Source organism: Puntigrus tetrazona, chromosome 14 (assembly GCF_018831695.1).
Source record: "Puntigrus tetrazona isolate hp1 chromosome 14, ASM1883169v1, whole genome shotgun sequence".
Taxonomy (NCBI): Eukaryota; Metazoa; Chordata; class Actinopteri; order Cypriniformes; family Cyprinidae; genus Puntigrus; species Puntigrus tetrazona.
Window position 1 is genome coordinate 25442621 of NC_056712.1, and position 26765 is coordinate 25469385.

The window sequence follows — 26765 nt, forward strand, 5'->3', positions numbered from 1 at the left end:
GCTTTTCAGTGGATGAGATGTGCTGAATCAGGAAGTTCACTTTTAGTTGTTTGCAAGATGGTACAATGTGGTACATGTGTTCCCCAAAGAATGGACTTGAAAGAGGGAACCCATTTTCAAAGCACTTTCCCTGATGAAATAAAAATAAACTGTGCTAATCAAAGCTATATATATATATATATATATATATATATATATATATATATATATATATATATATATATATATATATATATATGTGTGTGTGTATATATAGCCACTAACAGTTCATAAAGGACACAGTGTTTTACAGAACGTATTTTATTGTAAAGCTATAAGGAAGGAGTACTTACAAGATAGTATTTCTTTGATTTGCTCAGCAAAAATAAAAGACAACATTTTTTTTTTCTCTTTTTTTCTTCCTCATCGTGTTTAACATGCGGATATTGATAAGAACATAATGGAACGAATAAGGGCTAAAACTTTTCAAAGCCACTGTTTTGCAAATAACACAAAACTCAGGAAAAAAAAATAAGACTCATAAAAAGAGACAGTAAAACTTTAAAATAGACTAGAAGCCAGTGAATGGTTACTGATGACATTTTAGACACTGGCACACCAACCGTGTACCCCCAAACACCCTCATCCTAACATATTCTACTTTTAAAAATATTTTACAATTTCAATTTGTCTTTCAACATGTTCTTTTTTTTGTTCTCTTTTTTTTTTTAAAAGCCACGTTATTAGCATGTACATAAAACTGTACAAAGAAAACAAGGCATCACAAGCGTTTTGATATAAATATAACCAACACTTAGGCTACAAACTTGTACTTCCTGTAATTATCTATTAAACGGTGGCTGTTCTTCAATTACTTAGTGTAGAGTTTTTAATATCGAAATCATACGAAGGCAGACGCCCACAAACCGCTAAAGCGCTATCGGTTCATTTCAGAGCCAAAGTCATAGTAATGAAGCCGCTCAGCCACCGCTTCACAAAATAAATTACTGATTTCGTTTTTAATCTTTTTCGAGGGGTAGAATGATGCTGTTTACTCTCTACTTCTATTATGCGCAGAGATGCATGGTGAGCCTCATTATGCACGGTGACATTACAACACGATGACATGTTCGTTCATAACTCCTAATACCTGGACAAATGCAGCGGGTGGCTCTGCTCCAAAATGAGTCCATGTGTCAGACAAAGAACTGATTCTTAAGTCACATTGGATTTGATTGATTTCCATGTAATCAAATACACGATTCAGCACAAATGAAATAGAGCTTACAGTAGGATGAAATTGAACATCAGTCATGAACAGGCCCACACGGAATCTGAGCCGGCAGAAAGCTCCATAGATTTCCACAGAACCGGAACGCCCATTATTTAAAAAAGCCATACACATCCTCCACCCCTCGTGTGTTGGTTTATTAAATATTTGGCTAATTTGATAACGCTTTTAGCTACCGATTAAGCTCTATTTAACCCATTTTACCATGTTCAAATCCATTACACAGATTTTTTCCCTTAAAAAAAAACGTAAAAAAAAAACGCAGATTCCATTTGAGCCTGATCACAAAACAGACAAAATCCTAAAGAAAACAAACCAATATTCTGTGCTTTAGGTGCCAAAAATAAGTGATTGTTTACATTATTTGCTCATCACTGTGCTGCAATATACAACATCATCATCATCATCATCACCAAAAAGAAATATGTATATGTATAAAATGTGGTAAATTTTGCTTTGTATTGTGGATAACGAAAACTAATAACTAACGGGGTTGTGTGGAACTTAAATCATTAACTAAAGAGAGATTGGTATGGAAAAAAAATCTGAATGTCTTCAATTTTCTTAAACAATAAACTAAACCATAAATACAACCATAATAATAAAAAAATAAATAAAGTAAAATCACACTGAATGAGAATACATTATTAGCCACAGATTCATTCAGACTTCCATTAACACTGGTCTCTTTGATTAAGAAACTACCAAAAAAGACAGAATAAAATATATTGCTGTCTGACTAACGAACTAACAGCTACAACTGCAGGATGATAAAGACATGGACTGTCTTTCCTCTTATATAATGCATTCTTGCTTGTTTTTCACCCTACGCCGAGTGTATAAGACATGTTATTTATTTTCCATCATATTCTCTTCACCGTTGTCCAATGTTTCACACAGCAAGAGCCATCCTATTCAATGAAATGCCACAACACAATTTGGCCATTAAAAATCCTAGCAAAAATCTGAAATTAACGTGTAGCACTTGAAAATTTCTTGCTTTAAAGGCAGTGAACGGATCCCTCCGTGCATCTACACAGTTACACAGGTGTGCGCACACACGCACGCACACACACACACGCACACACACTCCGAGTGATTTGACCTATCAGTATCTGTGACAGTTGCTCTCCGGGGATAAACTCCAGGTTTTCCCAGTGGGAGCGAGAGACTGTCTACCTGTCATGCAGCGTTTGGGGTTCATGCAGCCTGGGCAGCTTCTGTTTGTCACTGCAGAAAACACCTTTAAGGTCAGTAATCACTGGGATGATTAAAAGAACAGGAAGTTAAATGTGTACAATGGAGCGAGAGTGTCAGTGTTCTCAAATCAACACTTAGACCGAGTGAGGTCTTTCAGTATCTCCTCCGGTCTGCCCCAAGGCTGCGACAAGCTCGGCAATGTTTGTCCATAGGGGGCGTCGCAGGGCATGCAGAGACCAAAAACCCTGTCAAACTGGAAATACATCTTATTTACTTAGTCATTGAGGTGTTTGGTTTGCCAGTGTTCAAATAAGGGGTCAGCCGTGAACTAAATGAATTCTCACACACATAAGGAAGTGTCACATCAAAGGTGTCTGTCACCTGAGACACCAGCCTTTGCATTTTTTAAAGGAGACTTTACCAAGTATTAAACACAAAGCACATAGCTCTGACAATATTGTATGAACGCCTAAAAAGTTAACTGCCAAATCGCTGGAGCTGAATAGTTGGTTTTAAGTGGCGACTTTAGCTGTGTGACATGGTGTAAATTATGGTGTACTTTTTGTGGGCCTCGAATACTTATTATAGCTTTTGCTGACCTGCATCCCAACTGATGGAATCCCTGTTACAATCAGCCTCTTTTAATAACGGCCCTAAATGAACTTTCTGTAATCTCTCTCTGAAAGACCACGCTTTCAGTTGTGGAAATTAGCACTTTGCCCCCTTTAGGCGAGTGTCAGTGTGACTTTACGGTAATAGGTTAGTGAGGTTTAGACGTTTCTGAGCTCGCTGCAGGAGTCTTATCATGTCATACGTTCAAAGTACATTTTAAACAGAATCTCTGATGTTTTAGAATATACTGGACTTGTTGAATACAACTTTAATGCGGTCAAACATGAGAGAAATGTTCTGCTGTCACGATTTTTGAACCCGTCTACCTCTTGTGAGCGTTCATTTTGACAAGGTCAGACCCACCACAGAGCAGAGCCGAGATCTCTGACAAAACCACAAATCTAGACAACAGAGTTTGACATGTCCGAAAACGAGTAGGCTATTGCACAGCACATGAACAGTTCTTTTTTTTTTTTTGTTGTTTTGTTTTTGTTTGTTTTTTTGTGAAAGTCGTTGCTCCTCCCTACGGATGGGATGGGTTGAACAAAGCTCTTCCAGAGGGCAACTCACCTAAAGCCTCAGCTACTTGTAGATAGTCTTTTGAAGAAGTACGAGAGTATTACAGAGGAAAAGTCACTTGGAGAGCTTCCTCTGGGAACCGATGAAGCCCGTCAAATTTGTCCGAAATGACAAATGGCATCATGCAAACCTGCTTTAATCCATTTGTTTCCCTTGGATTTTGCCCCAAATTCCATGTCCGCTCGAGTCCCAAGTTGTTAGACTGCAGAGGCTCATACTATGGATTATCTTTAGCATTCCAAGGTCCAAAACTGTTGTCCTTCTTTTACTGACAGGGAGGCAAATCCTCTGAGCAATGTCCCTTCTACTATTGTCAACGGAAGCCGTGGCTCGAGGGTCTGTACAGCTAAATCATAAATCAAAACTGTTCCGTCAGACGTGTAGTATTTACATCACTGTACATTAAGAAAAGAGTTTCCTATGAAAAAAGACAAATGTAAGAAACGGTTTCTCTTCAGTGCTTAAAGAAAGGTGAATGTTTTCTTTTCTGTAAAGTATACGTGTTAAGAATGTATGTCCCTCTTGGATTGCCAGTATTTGGTTTGCCAGTTCTTCTGGCTCGAGTTCTTAGTTACACACGCACAGAAGAAAAAAAAAAAAGTACTATTTGGATGTGTATATGTTTTAAGGTAAGCATAACTACAGTCTGATCATAAGTAATATATTTATATATACTGTATATAATAATAAAAAAAACCCTAACAAAAATCAACAAACAAATCCGAATCAAATAGGAATATAACATAGACATTAAATTATCACAAAGTTCACTTAAAAATTGTCCTTACATTCTTTCGTTAGAAGTTTACATGGGGATTGTGTAATTCATTTCATATTCACAAAATGGTTTTCTCTTTTTTTCAAATTATTCCCTTCATATCAGTTCGGCTACCAGAGCCTCTAACAATGCGCAGGGCTGTGTATAACCCAGAGGGTTTCAAAGAAGGTCTCTAGCTGTTTGGTGTCAGCCATTAGGCTTATGGCTGAGGGGATTGGAGATGCACGTCGAGACGTCTGTGTAAATCGGGTGGTGTGGTAGAATTAGCAGGTGTTTTGACAACGAGGCCTTTTATCCTCTCACAGGCATTGTTGATCACAAGTAAATTGGATCAAATGTGGAATCGAACCTAGGCGGACGACTGGTGAATCACAGGTAGATTTCTCTTTTGGAGCCTTGGCTGGAGGGTGTAGTGGCAGGGGCGTAATCGGCTGTCTGACTCAGGGGGATCTCCTCCCGGGGGCAGTCCTTGCCAGAGTCGCCGCCTGTAGAATAGGCACTAGTGTAAGGAGGCAAAAAGCGAATGCTGGCCACTTTGTTGCTCCCGCCTCCGCTCCGCTCCTCTCCGTGAGGCTTAGAGCTGCTGTCAGCCATCAGGCGCTCCTGACCCTCCCTCTCCTGGTAAGGCACGAAGGTGGAGAGCTTGGGCCCGCTCTTGGCACTCTTGGTGCGGTTGGGTGAGGGTTGTCCAGGCATCCAGCAGGAATCCGAGTGGCCATATTCTGTACACTCGCGTGTGCATTTCCCCGTCATGGCCACATCAGGTAGAGGCCTCAGATCTGGAACAAAGTAAAACGTAATATAGAGATCATTTTAATAATGCAAAAACAATGTGTACAAAATGTTTTCAAGAGTTTTTTAAGATTAGGTAAACATACTGTTTTCATAGTTTATAAAGCAATGTAATAAAATTTTAGTTATTAATATTTCTGAAATATAACTTACAACATGCATAAGCAATATGCATAATGCCTATAATATTTACTTAAAGGAGACCAACTCATTTGAGTCACTTCACCAGTCAGAATAAACCGGTTGCGCTATTTGCTTGCAATTCACAAAAAAAGAACCAAGAGTTATTTGTTTCTCGAATTGGGATGCATTGATTGTGATGTATGTATGATTTTAATTTCACAAAAATTCACAAGAGTAAAATGTTCAAGAATTGGAACACATGGTTGCCACCAGCCATAAGTGTTTTTTTTTTTATAATAAGTAGGGAAATATTCTATTATTAATTATTGATTCCTCTAGTAAACGCTCACGGAAATCCATCAACTAAACCTGTTCAAATCATAAATCAAACAAATTACATAACATTTTAAATGTAGCCTACTATTGAAAAGCATAAATAAGTATTGACATCGCAATTTCACTTTTGCAGTCAATCAAAGCCGTGCAAAAAAAAAATAAAATCTTCAGCCTATTCTCGCCCTTGTTCACTATAACCAATCAGTGTGGATGCTAATCTTCACTATAAAAGGTTGGTGAAGCTGGATGGCATCACAAGAAGCAAAAATAACGGTCTGATCCGCAAAGGTCAAACTCTCTGTCTGGAAAATATAAATGCAAAAGCGGAGCCTAACCTTTCCTCTGAAAGTGACATTAGATTAGTTTGATAGTGTGCATGAGAAAAGGGGGCAGGCAGAATGGCAAGTTCTCGAGGGGGAAACATTTATTTCCCTAAATGTCTGAGCTCTATGAAAGGCTTGTGAGTTGAAGCAGTGGACAACATTATTTTGTCCCGGGTATTTGACCGACATATAGTTTTTTTTTTCTTTTTGCAGACAGACAGACAGAAATATATATAGATAGACATATGAGCTAAGTAGCAAAACTAGACACTAAAAGCCAAACTGTATCTGGACCCTTTTTACTCTTATATTTCTATTTTACTATCATTTAGGGAAAAATACTCAAAGTTAAGACTCTGACAGACCAATAGAGACCTTCGTCTCTGGCACACAGCACCTGAATCTCTCTCTCTCTTTTTCTTATCTCCTTCCTTCAAGTTGGAGTTAACCTCAAGAGTGTTCCTGCTGAGCCTGAAGGCTGGAGAGCCGGCCCTGCACCACTGGCCCTATCACCAATCATCCCCAATCCGGCTCTCTAGCACTTTTTTTTTTACAGCTAATTAGATTCCGCTGGCCCCTTGTCACCATAATAGAATGGAAATTATTTCCAGATGAGTATCTGACATTTGGTGCTGTCTAAAGTAAAGAGGAGAGATGTGTTAAGACTGGGCTCCCTGAATTTTTCAGCTCTTCTCTTCTGTGATGGAGGACTGGCACAAGAGATTTGCTTCGTGTCATTTTTATTCAACTGTCGTGCCCCTGGGGTGTGATAGGGATGGAAATATACATACAAGGTTCAAGCTGTTTTTCTCATGAATTCCATGTCCAATTGTGCAGCTGTCAAAATGTCCAATTGACCATTTCATTATAGGTAAGAATGGCTGTTTGACATGCAGGTGGAGGATTTTCATATGAAAGAGTCATAATGATTTCATCAACATGACAGTAATGAATAAGAATAAGCTTTTCGTGTGTATTAGAGGATGAAAAAAAATCAAATCTATTATTTGGTATCCACCTCACTAAGCCCCTGCTATCAATCAGAGCCAATTATTCCCTAATTATCTCCTGTTTTATGCAGTTTATGTGTATTCAGAGTAGAGACAGTGTTTGAAATTAAAAATAGATGTCAACTGAGGGAACGCATAATATATATATATATATATATATATATATATATATATATACATATATTATTTTCAACATGTATTTAACATAGTACCAAGTACAATCACTGTAAGAGTGCATTGGTGTAGTCAATAGCTCATTGTTCATTTACCCCAGGGCCCTCTAAGCCTATCTGTAATATATGCAGGCTCTTCACTTCATTCTATAACAGTTTTAGCCAATTGATTTTCAGCTTTGGCTATGCCTTAAAGCCACCCAGGGGAGCCGAACCGCTCTGGCCACAACACACAGGTTGCCCTGGGTGACAGGTGTGGAGAGTAGCAGTGGGAAAACCAGACTTTATTTGACAGTTAACACCAACACTCCAACTATCCCACAATCCCTTGTGTGTGAGAGCAGGCTGATCGTGTGCACGGATGGAAGCAGACAGGCAGAGTTGATGGAAACCCCCACCACCTCGCCTCTGCTCTACCCTTCGTTCCGTTGTCATTCGCTGGGATGTCCTCTACTCCTGACCCCCGTCTGCTTGTATGCAAACCTCGCTAAGACTAATTAAACTTTGGCAGATTAGGACTTTGCCTTGTCACTCTTTATTCGTGCTTAAACAAGTTATTACTTTTAGGAAAATTAAATTAGCCAGCTATTAATTAATCGACACGCTGCTTTTGAGAGGATAGAAGAAAGGGAAAAAATACAGTAAAATATGAAGTAAGGGCTTGAAACGGAACAAAATGTAAAAAAAGCATTAAAGAGGGGTTAAAAAAGGTATTAATGTATTAATAATAAGCTTTGTTCAAATGTATTAATGTATTGCCATATATAGTGTATTATTAGGAACTATTTCAGATGTATTGTATTATTGATGTATAGTTAAATGCAATAGCAGCAACATAACAAGCAATCAAGGTACCTATATGAAGAGTGCAATTACATTAGGAAAAATAAAAAAATGTCCATAAGCAGTGCTTTTTCTCCTGGCTGGGCTAACAGCGGCTCACAATATGAGAAGAGGCACTGCACTGTCTAATGGCAAAAGCAGAAAAGATAGCCAGTAGCCACACCACTAAAGAGTTACATTAGTGAGTAACAACAAGAGCAAGACACAAGTGAGATGTGCAAAAATGCTTCACTCACATATGCAGTTTTACTCTGAAAAGCTTGTTATGTAAGTTTGATCTATGCAAATTCTGGGTTCAGTTGTGTACTGCAAATAAATCATGGCCATCAGGATTTCAAATGAACTTAAATCAAACAAAGAATCAAACAGTCTTACAACTTTAGCCTGTTAAACTAGAATTTAACACAGAGCAAGACTGATCCAATAGATATTCATTTGGGAATCTAATGATGGGGTCAGACGTGCAAGTCCTGCTCCACATTCAAACATTCCCACTTAGCTGGTGGTTTGCTTGTGGCATCAATGTATTGATGAAGGTTTAAATTTAGACTTGTTCCATTGCCAGTTTCAATACATGTTGTACCACATAACAAAAAAGATACTGGGTGAATGAATGCAAGTCGGTACAGAAAATCTATTTCCACAATGCACTTTTTTTTCAACCAACTAAAACGTAATGTGACTTACATATAATGCAGTTAACATCAAGTACACAAAACAGACAAAGAAGCTGTATATGAATTCAGTTAGATTTCAATTTCTGTTCCGAATACCGTTATATTTAAATTATTAGCTGTGTTTTGTCTTATACTAATAAAATGTAACTTACAGTACACACCAATGCACACTCAGTTTTTGTTCTCAAATCATTTGTTAACAAATAAAATTCATATGACTTAATATTGAGTTACTATACGTTAAAGCAATTCAGTCATTGTTTATTTGTTCCAAACCTGATCTCTGACTATCATCATACTGACAAAGCTAGCTATTCTTTCCTATCTTATTTTATGCTCCAAAGAAAAAAAAGTAATACAGGTTAAGAACAACACAAGGTTGTCCGGTAGTTTTGTAACATGCAGAGCATGCTTCATGCAGCATAGCATGTCAATACAGTCAAATCTATTCTACATAATGACCAAAGCCTGCTAGACATATATAGGGTGGCCTTCAATGATGTGAGCATGAACATCTTTTGAAAGCAAATCAGGTTACAGAGTTCATTCTTAGAAAATTCCACTCATATCATTTGACTGCAGGTGGACTGAGGGATTTCAAATCTTAAATTCTACTCTATTTCATAGACACGGTCCCTTTTACATGACGCTGTGCTCATTTCCACCACTCTCACTGGCACAGAGGAGCTGTTTAAACCTCTGCAACATTTTTCTTTTTTTTTTTTTTTGTGCTTACGTTCCCCAACGCTCTTCGCCAGAGCATCCCTTTGCCAAAGCTTCACTTACGGGCCTAAATGAGTTCTGAGCAGAGTCAGAGAGTGCCATCGTTTGGACCGTGTCCCATTGGCCTACATCTGTTAAACATGGAACTTATCTGATCCGCAAAAATCAATGTCCTCGCCTGCTGACCAAATTTGCTCTCCCGACTCTGCCAGCCGAGGGAAGAGGGGAGCGGCGTGTGTCATTTTGCAAACCTCCACATGTTGGCACGCTGTGTTTCAGTATGCATCAGCTGCATAGAATCTCCTCCTGGCTTAGGAAGATAAGCACATGGAGAAAGGCTGTAGCCTGCGGCTAAATCAACTAGGGTAAGCTGCATAACATCTTCCACTCATGAATGTTTTAAAGTTGAGTTCGTCTGTGCACAAGCTGAATCATTGAAGATGAAGCAAGGGTGTAGCGTTTGATTGTGCTGAAGGCCTAAACAACTGCCTGTGAAGAAGAAAAGCGAACACAAAAGCCTTCTGTAGGCTAGATACAGACAAATGGATAGATGAAAAAGGAGCAAACCCAACTGATCAGTGTCCATAGGCCATCACAGCACCCTAAGTCTTCATAAAAATTGCACTGAACTTACGTCAGTGTTGATTCAAGAGCGCTTTGGAATTGATTCTGTACATAGCGTTCTTGGACTCGGATCCACAATGAGCAATGATTCACCATTCAACATCATCCTTTTAGCAAGAATAAGACTTAATCGCTGCACAGGAAACCAGCCTGATTGGACAAGCCTAATGAAATTAGCCAGTCCACCGACAAGTGCGACCAGACTTCAGTTTAATTTTGGAGGTGAGATAGGGATTGGTGTGAGCATTTCAATGAACCATGCTCTATGCTAAGTTTCATTGTGCCATAGAAAATGAATAACTGTAATTATGGCTTATGTCTAAATGACTTTTGACAGAGGGGGATAGAACACAGCTATAAATATAAAAGTAGCACAGCCTCCCACACTTTTCATTGTCTTTTCCTTGCCCTCTTTCTTACCACTGTTTCCTTCCTGTTCGTTTACGAATACATTTACACTATTTACACTACATTCACACATTTCACGAGAGCATTTTAATTAACTTTTATCCTGAAAAAAAATAAATCAATTGTTACCACCGAAATAATAAGCAGCACAACTGTGTTTCTCATTGATAATAATAAGGAATGTATCCTGACCATGAAATCAGCATATTAGCTTCAAGGTTCACATTTAGGAATAACACGCATTTTTAAAATATATTAAATTAGAAAACGATATTGTAATATTTCACTGTATCATTTTTACATTATTTTGGAGCAAATTAATGCTATCTCATTGAGAATAAGAGACTTAAAAAGAAAACTCTCATACTTTTCAACAGTAGCGTGGTTGGACATTGAAATATGTTGAAATAATACTTAAAATCGTGGCAAAAAGCAGAGCTGTTGAGACAGAATTGAATTAAACACATAACGTGCTGATAAATCACAATTAATCATTCCCTTCAATTCAATATACACTCGCAAAAACTGTTCGAATAGTATAAAAAATTTACACAGGGGTCGTAGCACTTTTTTTTTACTCGTGGTATAATTAATCGTCCTAATTTATTACACTAAATTGGCAGGCCTGCTAAAAAGAAGAAAAATCTTTCAGCGAGACTTCTGCAAAAATTAGATCTCGCTAGAATCATACTCACAGGCAAATGTCATGCTGCACAAAATCATTTTCATTATTAATGAAGAAGAACTGAGGGACACAGAAGAAAGAAAGGAAGAATGAGAGAGAATTTCTTTTTAAGGAAAGATTCTCTCTTCACCCTCCAGAAATCAGTGGAGGGAAACTTCAATCATGCTACAAAAGTGAATAAATGTATGGCTGGAGTGAGCTGCCCTCAGGCCTGCGCTCTCTCCCGTCTCAATAAGCTTTTAGGACCACAGTCGAGAGAGAAGCGCATAACTGAGATGAGCTGAATTTTTGAGGACAGCAGCCGGCTTTAATTTAGGAGAAACAAATGCACACATCCACACGCTCACAAACTTAGGGGAAAGGTATTCTGCCTTATCTGCCATCATTAGAGACCTTTGATTTCTCTTTGAAAAGAACACTAATATTTATGGTTTGGGGTGATTCATTATAACATGAAGAAAAGGCAGGATGGCGGAGAACGTGGGATAAATATGGATATCCTCTATCCAGTATTTTCCTTCCAACCAAACAAAATGATTGGGCTCATTCCTTGTAAATATCCCTGTTTGATTCTAAAAGAAAGTGGGCGAAAGAGAAAAACATTCCAAAATGTGCAATATTAGAAAAAAAAATAAAACTCCGAGAATAGCCACCAAGAACAGAGGGGAAACAAAACAACAACAAAAGAGCAACTGAATAACAGAATATATTTAACAGACTCAACTAAATGGTAATGATCCTGCTTATCTATTCAAAGCAAAGAGGCAGGGGTTTAGAGACACTGAAGTCATTTTTGCAGATGTGTTTTTCCCTGGCAGTCACACTTTAAAGAGCAGACAGCCACCTCACACTCAGAGGCTCGGGCCTGTGTCCATATTATAAGCCAAGTGGCATGCATTTATGCCTGTGCCTATATTAATAGGTTCTTCATGTTGCCTGCTCGAGTAGAGCGATTCTGCGTAACAGAAGCATTCACACATGCAAGCACGGACCCTATTTAAACCACACATATTGAGCTGAACATTTTTCATTTCAGGGGAAACTATCCCTTTAAGATATAAATTAGGTTATCCGTTTTATAGCTAATGCCACAGAAGTTATATCATGCCTACACTAGCCATAAATGTTGCGCCAGAATAAATAAGAATTAACGAAGCAGAAAACTCTCACGTTAAATAATACTCAAGTTGTTGCTGTTGTCATTTTGTCCTTTTCTTTTCTTTCAGAAATGTAATATATTATATATTTAAATAAATTCTGAATATTACATCAGTGCCATGTGGGGATGTATCTGGCCTACTAATTAAAAATATCTGTTGTATGTATATATATATATATATTACACTTCCAGTGCAAGGCGTTATGGTACTATGCATCGCAACACATTATCGAAAGCTTCTAGTGTAGACACAGTGTTACACACCATGACAGACGAGAGAGGAAAAGACAAGTGTTAGGAGGCAAAAGCTGACAAATGCATATTAAAAGTTGTTCATTTTTACATAGCGGCGCACACCCATAGAGATTGACTTGGGTAGTTACTGTTGAGTGTCATATTGCTGAGTGTGTTTTCGCAATGCTGTCTTTCTTTCTGGCGGCCGAGAGCCTCGAAGGAGAAAGGGTCGCGTAGGAGGTCAGAGGAGGGGTCATTCAGAATGACAAAATGTCACGGCACTACCTTCCCTGAGCCCCGGTGCCCTTGCTCCCAAAAAAAAAAAAAAAAGTAAGCATATGTGAGTGTGTTTAAAAGTGTGTGCAAAAGAGTCCTGAAACCACAGGCAGATTTGGGCACACTTACAAAGAGTGTTGGTGTGTGAATATGAGATTAGATCACCAGAAGGGTGACGTGTTTGTGATGGTGTGTGTGAGCGAGTGTGTGTGTAACCTGCATGCAAACATATGGCTGTCGGACATCTTGTTTTGAGAGAGACCATATGCTGGTTTTGGACATGATGAGCCTTTTTCCTCTCTTTTTCTACAGCACAGCACACATTACACAGTCTCTCATACACACACGCTCACAGGATTACTATTCTACAGTATCTAGGGAGCCAACATCTATCCCTCCTCCACAGAGAGTAAGCTACTCTTATCTTAGCAGGTCAGGGATGCATGGGCTGCGATATATCCTAGACATTCACCTTATATTGATCTGCCAACCCAGCATCCTCCTCTTTCCTCACCTTTCCCAATGGAACACTCAAAAGCTCCAGAATCCTTACCAAGGTAGCTATAGTTTCCACTCAAATATGGTAGTTGCTACTGTTTATTTTTAAAATATGAGACTGAGAAAATTAATAAACTGATGCATTGTAAAATATTACAGGTAATCAATTTATCAAATATTATTGAGACTTTTATGCAGATTGTGAACACAAACTGTAGACTTTAGGACCGACTATCCATACTGTAAGCGCTGAAACTGAATCAGTTTGCTTAGCGTAGTCAACATGCAGTATATCTACATCGGTGGCTATGGTAATGATGTAAGCGTCAGCACAATTCCGAGAGACTTTCTCATGAAACAACTGAGAGTAGCTGTCACTGACAGGCTGTCAGTAGCAAACAGGACAGAAAGCTAAAAGTTTTTTTTCCTGTGCTTACATATATGATGACAACTTGCTGTGGTGCTGAACTCACAATGTGGATGAGAGAATCTCAGCAACAGGAACATTTTACATCATTCATGCATATACTGTGTCCCAAACTGCTGACATGCTTGTTCATTCCTATAGCGAATATCACGTAATTCACCATATGAGGAAAAAAATGAGGCATAATGAGTGTATCTGAGCATCTCCAGACAATTATTTGCATGTTACATGGGCAGCGTGTTGCTGATGGTAAGAATGGTTACTTAAAATCCATTCACAATCTTTTCATAAACAAACAAACATACAGATGTAGTTTTTGTAACATCAGATCGTATGTTTTATTTCTTAATGATTCAGTGTGATTTGGAATGAATCTGTTGAGTGATATATTCAATGAAAATAAGCACGTAAAGGTGCCGTATGTACGTTTTTTACTCTACTAAAGCATAAAAGTACCATAATATATTTGCAGATATTTAGGGAAAATGCTAAGCTTACATACTCGTTTATCTGAATGACAATGCTGTAGTCATTTATTATCCTTTTGAAAATATGTGTTCCATGACGGCATGTCTGTCTTTGTTTTGCCCTGTGTAACCTGCCAACTGCCAGTTTAACCAACTTTACTTCAACAATCTGGCAACCTGCATGTGCAAATCTCAGAAGGAGAGGCCGATTGAAAAAAAATACCCTTCTCAGTATTTTTGTATTTGGACTGAAATATCTAGTTCAACCACACAGTGTCAATTCTACATACTGCACCTTTAAAGACATTTAAGTACACGTTTCACCACCTACTGTTGTAACTGCAGTCTGCCGAAAGAGACACTAAAAACAATCCACGCCCCTAACACACAGATTTAAAATACGTCTGAAACAAACACAGACAAAAAATACCAGTGCTCTTCACCATTTAGAACCGAGGACTAAAAAAACATCAAGTGTAATGAACAGAGATAAAATGTGTTAGACAAGTGATGTTTTATTTGAAGGGGCCCTTGACCTTTCAAACGGCATCTGAAATCCAAGGGCATTGAAACAAAACAATAACTACAATAATGTTCTCACTAAATCTGCATCCGGCGCTGAGGCAAGAAGAGTAACGAGATATTCTCTCATTAATTTAATCGTCAGGATGCTGGGCTGGGATGCTTTATGCTGTTGTTGTTTAGGGGAACATATTAAAACAGTCGGCTTCCCATCCTGCCTATAAGAGTGCAGTCATGCGGATAAGTTTTGACCTTTTTGAATGATTCTTCCCCTCAATGGGACACGTTCAGCTTTTAGAACTGCAATATGATTGTTTTGTTTGCTGCACTGCTGTGTGATGTCTCTGTTGTTATCCTTCTCTTGTTGTTGTTCTTATTCTCTCTCTCTCCCTCTCCCTCTCTCTCCCTCTCTCTCTCTCTTTCTCTCTCTCTGCCACTGTAGCAACATTTCATGCTCCAAATTCCAAATTTACCATCATTATCTGAGAAAATGGAAAGACAAAAAAGCAGCGTTGCTTTCATTTAGCATTTTCTCTCTCCACACTGAACATGAAAACAGAACTGAGTTCTGCATTTGATCTGCGTGGTGATTAGCTCCTGAAGACACAAACTTCAGGAGATAAGTCAGATCTACCATCATTTCACATACTGTTCACGTAGTCAAATGGCTTGCTGTATTAAACAGAGTTAATACAAGCTAAATCTAATAATGCCTCGGGCAAGTATCTCTCAAGTTAGACTGCCTGTGTTTCTTTTTCTATCTTGTCAGAGGCTGAAACGAGATAAGATAACCGAAAAATATACTAAAATACTTCCAAAAGAAATCATAACACATGTCTTTTTTAGTGAATAGTATTAGAGTAAAAACTGAGCAGAGTCAAAACTGAACTAAAATGAACCACAGATTATCTTAAAGGCCAGATTTATTGTTTTTCAATAAATAATGTGCTCTTTCTTGCATGCTTTTCTCATAGGGGCACATTAGTTATAAATCAATGTGCAGCATTGCTTACAATTCAACTTATCTTCCTTATTCTCTTTTTTCATGCCTCTAGGGATGGGATGGAGCCACTGGATGGTTGGAGAGAGAGGAAATAGATTTGTGTCAGTATGTTATTGTTCTGGGTCAAACCCCACGTTGGTCTAAATCAGTGGTTATTGCTTCAAGACCCAGATTTTACATTGGAAATCAATCGCTGACCCAACACACTAACAAAATAGCTTAATGTAAAATGTTTTGTGACATTTTTTGTTCAAACATGAACAACAGTGGAACTGTGATTTTTTTTTAGCCCAACATATGTAACAAACAATAAGCTAAATATCAGATGTATGTGACCCTGGGCCACAAAACCAGTCATAAGTAGCATAGTTATTTGTAGCAGTAGCCAACAATACATTGTATGGGTCAGAATTATTGAATTTTATTTTAATGCCAAAAATCATTAGGATATTAAACAAAGATCATGTTCCATGAATATATTTTGTACATTTCCTAATGTAAATATATCAAAACGTAGTGTACGATTAGTAAAATGCATTGTTAAGAACTTAATTTCGACAACTTACTCACTGTTATTATTTTATTACATTTTTTGCGTCCTCAGATTTTAGATATTCAAATAGTTGTATCTTAGCCAAATATTGTCCTCTCCTAACAAACCATGCATCAACTGAAAACTTATTTATTTAACTTAACTTAAAAAATTACCTTATCACTGGTTTGGTGGCCCAAGGTCACATATTAGCATCAGAATTTTACAAAGCAAAAAAAGTGTGTATCATAAAGTTACTTTTAGGTTCATACGCCTAATTATTATGTTTTAGTTTTTTATAATATCACTGCATGCTTATATCGATTAGCATTCAGCATATCTTCCCTCCTGTTTGTGACCCAATTTCAACATATATTTTTCATCTGGTTGAGAGATGAGTCGCTCACCTAAAGTATAGTTTGCAAAAGCAGGCTAGATTAAAACTTAATTTACAGCTAGTGTATCAATCAGCACTATCTTCTAGAGTACGAACGCCCACCTGAACTAACAGAATATGGAAACCGATGTCTCTTCAAAGGAAAACAACTCGACACAGTCAAGGCACAGGGCCCAAAGAATCCCCATATGCTCTCTATCTCTTCTGTTTTTGTCTTTTTCTTTCTTCTCCTCCACCAAGAAAGGTTGCACACAGAATCAAGGGCTTTCAATATTTAAGGTGAAATATAGGAAGTGTGTATTGCATGCGTGTGTGCTGCTGAACTTGTTTGATTCATTATTAAACACAATCCATTTTTCTCTCTGCTACTGATAGTGGGCAAAGCTCCCAGCTTTAATTCCCTTGCATTGCAGATTAGAAGCTGAATAACAATAGAAACGAGTGAGAGGGGGCATAAGAAAGTGAGTTCACAATGCCATTATTACTTTTCTCTTTTTCTCCACTTCCCTTCCACTCTGTATCTCACCTGACAGGAAGTACAGTGCTAATGTTTGCTGCTGAAAGACGGGGAACATCCTATCATCTTCTCTCAGCTCGACACGACCCGTGATGCTTTCTGGCTCTTCCTAGCAGACTGCCGAGGAGTTGTTATGATTCCTTCAGTTTGGCTTTGGGGTCTTATGAGGTAACATAGCAAGGTAGGAATGAAATAGGAATGGTTTGAAAAAGAAAAAAAACAGCAGATGATGAGATGAAACTACTTCCCTCTCTGGACTCGCTGATTACAAAGTGGTTTCGAGGAGAAAATCAAGATGGGCTCACAAAGCCACAGAAGCTCTAGCAAGCAAATGCGCACGAGACTCTAACACTCTATGTTGCACCTGGCCAAGTGACACTTTGTCTTGCAAGGAGCAAAACAAGAAACTAAATAAATACAAGCTTTGTGACTGCTATCCCCGCTGTATAAACCTTTAGGAAAAAGCTTTGATTTTAAATGGAAATGAATGCTATTTTCTTCTTGAGGGAATCCCTGAAGTCGCATGCAATCACTCACTCCACTGCTGATAAAGGCCAGAATGAGCATAAATATGCATTTCATAAGACCTTAAAGGTGACATATGATAAAAAGCCATAACACCCATAGTTTTTATATACACAAGTAAAATGGTTTAAGAGGCTGAAATGCCATAACTTAAAAAATGAAATAAATTAAAAAAGTTACTTGAGCATCAAAGCAGCATGTTAGAATGATTATTATTCTTAAAATATGTATTCAAAAAGAAAAGTAATTTAACTGAAAGAAAAAAAGACAATATTGCTGCTTATTTACTGTATTTTTGATCAAATAAATGCAACCTCGGCCTTATAAAACAAACAAAAAAAAATCTTTTCTTGAGAAAATCCACAGGGCCAAAAGTGTTCATAATTGAAGAACATAGAATAGTTCAAAGAACGACAGTTTCAGAGAGCGAAAAAAGGACAGAGAAGAGGCACAGATAATACATGAGAGTGGTCTGAAGGACATGTCAGCATGACCGTGGTGTGAGTGTGTGAAATATCAACACAATGTACTCATGACAGTGTGTGTTTTGTGTGTCAGAGCTCTGAAGGCCGATGTGTAGATCTGACCGCTGTGCTGCTAATTAACCAGGACAATACTTCTACTGGCTGCACACTGTGTGATCTCTCCACGGTACACATCTTTACACACATAACACACACACACACACACACACACACACACACATGCACACTCGCTGCAGGAAATCGCCCACAGAGAGATCTACCACAGAGGAGCAAAGTGTCTCCTGGTAGCACTGCTAGCACTCTCTCACACACACATAAACTACAGACACACACTCAAAACCTTGACTTCAAAGAGTAACAATCACACCTGTGAAGCCACTGGATATTTATTTTAGCCTCTGAAATAGCTGATAACTTAATATAAATGCATATCTGAAATACACGTCAAGATCTTAATCTGTATATATTATTTCTGTTAGCTTCGACGTTATCAATATGCTAAAGTACTACATACTTTAATACAAAAAAACCCCCCAAAAACTTGGCAAAATATTGAAGATATTATCTTATGCTCAGGGGTATATACACTTTTATTACAAAAATGTTCTCTTGAATGAGTCCAGCTAGCAAAAGCAAGTAGCGGATTATTCACTGGCAATGTGCCTTTAAACAAAGGCTACTGGCTATTTAAAGCTGACTTTAATATTTTATGGTAAAATACTTTATTCTATCTCAGCTGTAGAGAGGGAAAATATGTATTAATATAATTAGTCTAGAAATAAAGTTTTGTTAGTCTATACTTACTTAACCAATTGCATGCATTTAGAGCGGGTCTGTCTTTTTGACAAACCAATGGCAGATAAGCAGAAAAGTTTTCAACTAGTTTTAAAAAGCGCAGTCTCTTCTGACTGGAAAAAAAATGCATTTGTTAAACCATTTCATGGGTTCTTTAAGGCACAGCTTGACAGGAGAGAAAAGAATAAAGTCCTTTGTTTCAACACTCTTCAGCTGAAAGCAATACTATTTCCAGCTCAAATTGAATTTGTTCTTTGACATTTAGGAATGAGCAAGACTCTGGCACACAGACTTTGACCTCAGAACATAGCGTAGAGGTGTCCGGTGACTGGTGTTTGCAGGGCACTTCTTCACAAATGTGCGCCCACGTCCTCTGTGCTCTAGAATAACAAGTGCCCATGGGTATCAGTGGCACACTCATGCCAGTTCAGGCCATGCCAGGGCAGGGCGGCCTAACTGGGGCAGAAACACATTCGCCCTGTGGCACACCAGAAGCCCCGTCCAAAGAAAACACGCCCACGCACAAAAATCCTATACCCTCATCCAAAAGCACTAGGGGTGTAAGAAATAAACTGGTTGTGAGTACATGTGTGTGTTTGTGTCCCGGACTTCATTGTAAATTCAGTTGTGCACCGACGCTAAGCACCACCACCAAACGAGGCTGTGTTAGCCGCCGCGCCGATATAACAGGGCAGCTCAGTAATAGTCTCCCCTCTGACCCACATGTGGCTAGAACAACATAACACAGGAGGAGAGACAAACAACAGCTAATCCTCTGTGCACACAACAGCACTGCAATGGAGCCCATTAATAAGAGAGGATTAGCCACCGCTAACGCTAACGAGCGTCCTCGCCACAGGAGCACATTTCCTCTTTATCAGATATCTGCTTATCTGTGCCTGTCCCTCACTCCCTCCTCTACCTGTCTGTCTATCACGCGTAGCGCTGTAAATCACAGGCACAGAGGAAAAAGGTTTGCTGAGACCGAAAACAATTAAGGGGATACGGAGAGCGGTGGGAGACAAGTGAGACAGAAGTCAGAGAAAACAGATGGAGATGAACTCTGACAAACAAGGTGAAGAAAAAAACACTGGCATCCTGTAGAAAAACACTGCAACTTCTTTTCTCCCAAATGTGACTTTATGCCTCGCATTATGATTTTAAATCTAACGTGTTATTTTGTTTCACATAATTACGACTTAATATCTTATAATGGAACTTTTTTCTCCTAATTTATACTGCGCAATATGACTTTATAGCTCACAGTTGTTTCTTATAATTGCGACTTTACATCTCACAAGGTGACTTTTTTCTCATAACTGCAACTTTATAGAAGACATTATGCCGTTATGTCTTCTATAAAGAAGTTCTACTGTCTTCTATACTGTATTTCATAATCACAATTTCACTCTGTATTTTAAAAAAACTATGTTTATCCTAGTTATGATTTAACATATCAATGAGATATTTTCTTTCATTGTAACTTTTTCTAGTTATGATTTAACATATTGCTCGTAATTGCTTACGAGCCCTTTACTGGGCTCTGTCTTTTATCCTATTATCTTGCATTTGCGACTTTTCTTTTTTTTCATAATTGTGACTTTTTACTGCAAACTATGACTTTATATTTTGTATTTGTGAGTTACTTAATTGCAACATCTCACAATTGTGAATTTTTTTTCTTGTGATCATGAATTTATTTCGGCGTTTGTGACTTTGTATCTTGATTCTGTGATTTTTTTATTTATTTATTTATTTATTTATTTATTTTTAGTATTTGTGGCGTTATTCCTTACAATGTGACTTTGGTTTTTGCAAATTGTGACTTTATATCACAGTGTGCCTTTTTTATTGTAATCCCAAACAGCACTGTACAATACTATATCTTAGTATTTTTTTTAATAGCATACAATTTGTGTTACTGATTAATTATACCCAAATGTAACTTTACTTCTTATTGTAAACTCAACATCCTAAAAAAAATAAAATACACATATGCATAGATTTATTATTCACAACAAGATGAATAGGATGCATTTTGAAAATAGACGGATCTACGTCTACTTTGAAACAAAACTGGTTTCTATAAAAAGACAACAGAACATGTGAAGTGAGTCAGACAAAAGCTGGACTGAAATTCACACATTTAAAAAAAAAAAAACGGACTGACAAAGGAACCGTCAATTCCATCATTTTCTTCTTTCAAGATGACTAAATGCCATTCTGGATCATTTAGTTTAATCTTAGCTTGGAGTGCAATATAGTTCCACAGTATATGAATATGTTAATCAAACAGCGCCATACTATTACCACATGGCACAATGCTACTACAAAAATAAGTCAAATTTGCATATGCAAAAGAAGGTACAGGACAAAAGAGGGATGCATGACAGTCTGTGGAGTGTGAGAGATGGAAGGTAATTTGGAAAACAGCGAGGATGGAGGTGGAGAGAGTGGATTATGCTGTGAGCTGGCGCTGTCAGGCTTGGCTAGGCTGGCACAGAAGCGCAGCACTATAATAAGCACCCTCTGTTTGCCCAGCGCTAGGCCAGCATTGTGCCAGTTCGAGTGGACGGGCCAAAACCGACCCACAAAACACTAAAGACCTCGCTAATGGGATTCTCTTTACAGTCAGGCATGTCCTTAGCCAGCTCGAGCAGGGCACTGGGATGTAGTCGTGCAAGGACCCCGGGGGGATATAGAGATCTGAGAATAGCGTGGCCATGTCCGTACAGCTGAAACTAGAACACATCTGTGCTAGAGGTGTTGGAAACGCGCTGAGCGTGTGAGTTTGCCTGTACTGATTGATTGTGTGGTAACAGGTAAATGCCCTGTTTAGCCAAACACTGCCTCACGCCATCTGTCTGAGAGCATACACAGCCTGTTCACGTAGGCAGTGCCCTTAAGACAAACATACAAATGCAGACGCGCATATATACACACATGCCTCAAAGACTTAATGTTCACTCAAGCCTACTTATTCAGACAGAATGATTGTGTGTGTATGTCTGAAAGTCTTTCGCCAAAGGGCAACACCTGGCATGTCAAACTGTATTTTAGAGGTAAAAAAGTCCAATTCTGCTGTGGTTTTACTGCTTGCATTGCAATTAAATCTACTCTGAAATCATTTATAATTACACTTGTGCTTTAAGTTAAACCTGATTAGGACAGAAGGTTGATTGATTGATTAATTTGTGGAGTTGAATTGGTTTTGAATTAGATTTTTGCATATATTTTTTTATTTTGCATATTTTTAGATTAAACAGTATTATTTTAGTTGTGCATTTTTAAAACACAAATGTAATTGCAGCTCATGTCTTTTACTCAAATGTATACATTTTAAACTATGAAATACATCATAAAAGAAACTTTTTTTCACATCTAATAATCAGTCATCATGTCGAGAATTCAAAATAATTTAAAACTTAATTTAAAACTACATAATATTGCCATAATAAAACATTATAGCTCCATAGATTATAATATATAGCTCCATAGGTTTTTGTTTTATGATTTTTATTTAGTACTTCAAAAAAAAAAAAAAAAAGTGAGAAGCTGGATGAGATCCATTTTAGCTTCTCTAGAGGAGCTATACCTCTGGTGGACAATGCTATTTATCATGGTGTTAATTAGGCCTGCAAGTTATGTTTTAATTAAATTCAGTGGCGCCTTCCATTTAAAATGTCTTCAGTTGCTCGCTGACATCACCGCTATCTCTCACAGCCCACTCGTACACACACACACACAGACACACACACAAACAAATGCGTGCGCGTGCATGTGTGTGTATATGCACGATGTGTCTGTGCAAGGTGTGAGTGGAAAAACAAAAAGCATATCTTTCATCTTGTCATCAATCTCTGCCCGAATTAGAACGTGAAAATAGAGTTGCAGTTTCCCTGGGATGTGTTTTGTGATTACTGCTACTACACCCACTCAAGCAAAACGCACACACACACTTGCACCTTCACCCTCCGCTTCTAATGATCCACTCAACGTTATTTTGGACCCTAAATACCACTCAGATAGAGGGCTAGCTGTAACAATAGCTCTTCTGGGGTTTTTTTCTGCTGAATAAAAATGTCACATTCTGTTGTCTCTCTCCTTGACCACCTTGGGTACTGATATGCAAATGCCGGAGTGTTGTTCTTTTCTGTCTGAGAAACAAAATAAGACTGTTGATCGCTGGAGATTGTGGAGGAAAAAGGAAAACAAAAGAGCCGCCTACTTCAAAAAACAAATTTAAAGTGCACCTAAATAACAATCCATATGTTTTTTCGCATTGTGCAGCTTGTCTTTTATCAGCTGTCATATCTGACATACTCAGTTTTGTGAATGATAAAACACTGAAAACAAACCTTACTGTATGTGTTTGTGAAATATATATACTTTATGTGTCTATATTGATAAAATAGTTTGGCTATTTTGTTTATAACACAATTTAATTCATTCATGGTTTTTCATTACTATTTTGCAGTATCAGGAATCATCATTTATATATACAAATCATATATATATATATATATATATATATATATATATATATATATATATATATATTTGTGTGTATGTGTGTATGTATAGCATATAATGTCATCACGGTACTGTTTTTTGTAAAACAAATACTCAAAGTCAATCCAAAAACAGCTAGCCTCATGCATTTCAGCTGCTCATCTGTCAGTAAAACTACAGACACAGCAAGCGGATGTTGAGAAGTCCATTTATTGTACTAAAAATGGCTGAATACAAAGTACATTCACAAGAACAGCACTTTCTGCTAGACTGTCTGCAGAGCCGACAGAATCTCTATTACTGGCTTAATGTAAGTAAATGACTCATGACATTAATCTAGCTTCCCCATCTACTGCTTTTGTAATCATTGTCTCAGACACACAGAGAAGTAAAATCCCATATGTGATCATAAAATAAGTTTTCACATTACGGACGTACTGTCAGGTGTACCATATATTTATATATTTATATATATTTGATAAATATCATTCAAAGCTAGTTACATATTTACACATGTTCCCCAAGCAGACACTCGGGAATGTCAATGTCTACAATATTCACATCAATACGTGTTCTCAGTTCAAAGGCAAACGTGTATTTGGTGTCTGTGTTATATTGTGGCACAGTCATTGGTGTGAGACGAAGACATCATTGCCTTCAGAGCTAGAGAGAGAGAGAGAGAGAGAGAGAGAGAGAGAGAGAGAGAGAGAGAGAGAGAGAGAGAGAGAGAGAGAGAGAGAGAGAGAGAGAGAGAGAGAGAGAGAGAGAGAGAGAGAGACTGGGATGGAGTTACAGTCTCCCAATCTAATTAACAAACACGACTGGCTGACACTTTATGGCACTAAACTCCATTTGGGTTTGTGAGTGCACACATCTGAAGAAGCCAAAACGGAGATAATGTTCTCATCTAAGAAATTTTTGCTCTCGCTTCTTTTAACTTAGGGTCTTTTGGAGAGGAGACAAGAATGAGAAAGTGTGGGGAAAATGAAGTGAAGTCTTTATTTGATTCGACTGCAAAGCAGTCTTCTCCCTTTCTCATAAAACATTCCCTCGTTTTTTTAGTTTTTTTTTTTCTTTTTGTTATGGAGCGAGATGAGAAAGACTGTGAGTTATGGAAGAAAAATACTGTTGCTGTATTTGATAAGAGGTCAGAGTGCATTATAGAAGAGCTATTAAGTCCTCTTAGGTGATTTTTCAATGAATGTGAATGGCTCTGGCTATGGCGGAGAAAAGAAAACAGACAGGAGAAAAGAGAGGAGAGGATATTGAAAAGGAGAGAGAAGGACAGAGGAAAGACATACCTACCAAACCCAGGGTGATTGCAATGATAGTAAGACTCCAAAGGGGTTCAAAGGGAACAGGAGAAGAAAGGAGGAGGGCAAGTCCATACAAAAGAGTTCATAGCAAAGGGAAGAAATGCACAGCGGAGGAGAGGCAAAAACGGAGATATTACAAATCCATTAGTCCAAATTTCTTGCAGTGTCCTTAGATGAGAAATATCCGCTCCCAAAAAGCTACGGAGGAAAAAACATCAGGGTGGGGGTGACAAACATCAGAGGACAGACGCCCATTTTCAGTCTGCTTTTCCGTTCCGACTTTGTCCATTTGGTTTTTCTCATTGTTTATGTGCGAAAAAAAAGGTAGTTATATATATTTCAGAGATGAAGAGATATGTGTTATGGCAATCTGTGACAAGAGGCAAGCTCTCCCGCAGAGCAAAAAGAAAAACATTTTGGAAAAAGAAGAACGTTTAAGGCAGTCTTTTTTGGCCGGCCCCCTTCTCTTGGTCAACGCCCGTTACAGCACCTACAAGAGGATAGATACGACTTACTACTCACGTAATGGAACGCAATACATTCCATGCAAAATATTTCTAAAAAAATAAAATAATAGTAATATGTAAATATTAATAGTGCAGTTAAAACATATCTTTAGACGAATATGTGTAAACAACAAAAGGTGGTGAGAAGAGCAAGGGGGCAAGACCAAAAACCTGCTCTATTCATTTAAAATGTGTTCCTTTACATGACATTTAAACAGTTACTTAGTTTTATTGTGCTGATATGAACAGTTTTACACTGCAACTGTGTATTCGAAGCCATTCACGTCACACAAAGCATGTACGCAACTTTTTAGAGGGTATGTTGTCTTTGCAAAGTTCATTCGGAGACTGATTTGAACAAACCTGCCCCCCTTTGTCCACACTTGTACAACAGCGATGCACAGATGGCCGTGTTTTCTCTCCATTCTGTTGTCCATTACATTATATAGAAAGAACGCACATGTGCAGGTAAAACATAAAAAAAAAAAAAGTCCCCTGAAAGTTTCCACACAAACTGCATTACTCATCGCTAAGACGCGATGCTGAAATGGACTCATTTGTTGCCCGAAATATAGCAAGAGCTACTACGATATTTTCCCACTGCAGTTTCTGCTGGCCCACGCTGCTTTTACAGCCAATGACTGATCCAGAGGTCTCGCACAATGTTAGGACACAGACTCCTCACACAGTAGGCACAGCTTGCCTACCGGGTGCAGATCAGCAGGAGAAATGCAACTGACATTTCATCTCATCAGTAGGCAATGAGGCACTGCACAGTAACAGTTTCAGCCACTGCTTCACTGTACCCTGCTGACACAAACACCAGCTGCTGCAATCTGTCCAGAGACCAGTGTGCGCCTTACGAATCCCGCATGTCAGTAATACAGACACAGACTTTTTATCACTGCATTAAAGGCGACGCACTGGCTTTGTATTCAGGGCTGCCTGCTGCTGACCCATCGTTTTTGATGTGCAGGTGTAAGGTGTGCGAGTTACGTAAGTCTTTTTCATTGATTTTGTGAGGTTTATTTAGAATCATGCGAACTTATCTTAAAGAGACAGTTCACCCAAAAATGTACTCACCCTCTTGTTGTTCCGAACCTGTGTGATTTTTTTTTTTCTTATGTTGAAGAAGATCTTTTGAAGAATGCTGGTGATCACACAGCTGACCTGCATAGTGTTTATTCATTTTGGAAATCAATGGCTACTGTCAAATTTTTGGTTTCCAATATCCACTTTTTTTATCCCCAACAAACTACAGGTCTTTACTCAACTTGAGGTCAAGCAAATGATGACAATTTTCTTTTTTTGGGCGAACTGTGTCTCGGGTTGCAGAGCCCAACAATAAGAATGACATAGACGCATCGATTTGTGGATTTAATTTTTTAATATTATGTTATACATGTGGTGGCTAAAATGATCAGAAAACTAGTATTTT

General features: G+C 38.2%; 1 protein-coding gene across 4 annotated transcripts in view; it reads right to left on the reverse strand.

The window, feature by feature from the left end:
- Positions 1–284: 284 nt before the first annotated feature.
- The window catches only part of pcdh1b (protocadherin 1b), a 144643-nt gene continuing 118162 nt past the window's right edge, over positions 285–26765 (reverse strand). For 3 of the 4 annotated variants that reach the window (XM_043257409.1, XM_043257407.1, XM_043257408.1), the window contains exon 5: positions 285–5218. In XM_043257409.1, the coding sequence (XP_043113344.1) occupies positions 4809–5218 (410 nt within the window). In that variant the 3' untranslated portion in view covers positions 285–4808. Of the gene's footprint in view, positions 5219–23699; positions 25312–26765 lie in introns of those variants that run through there. The other variant, XM_043257410.1, reaches the window with a different exon arrangement.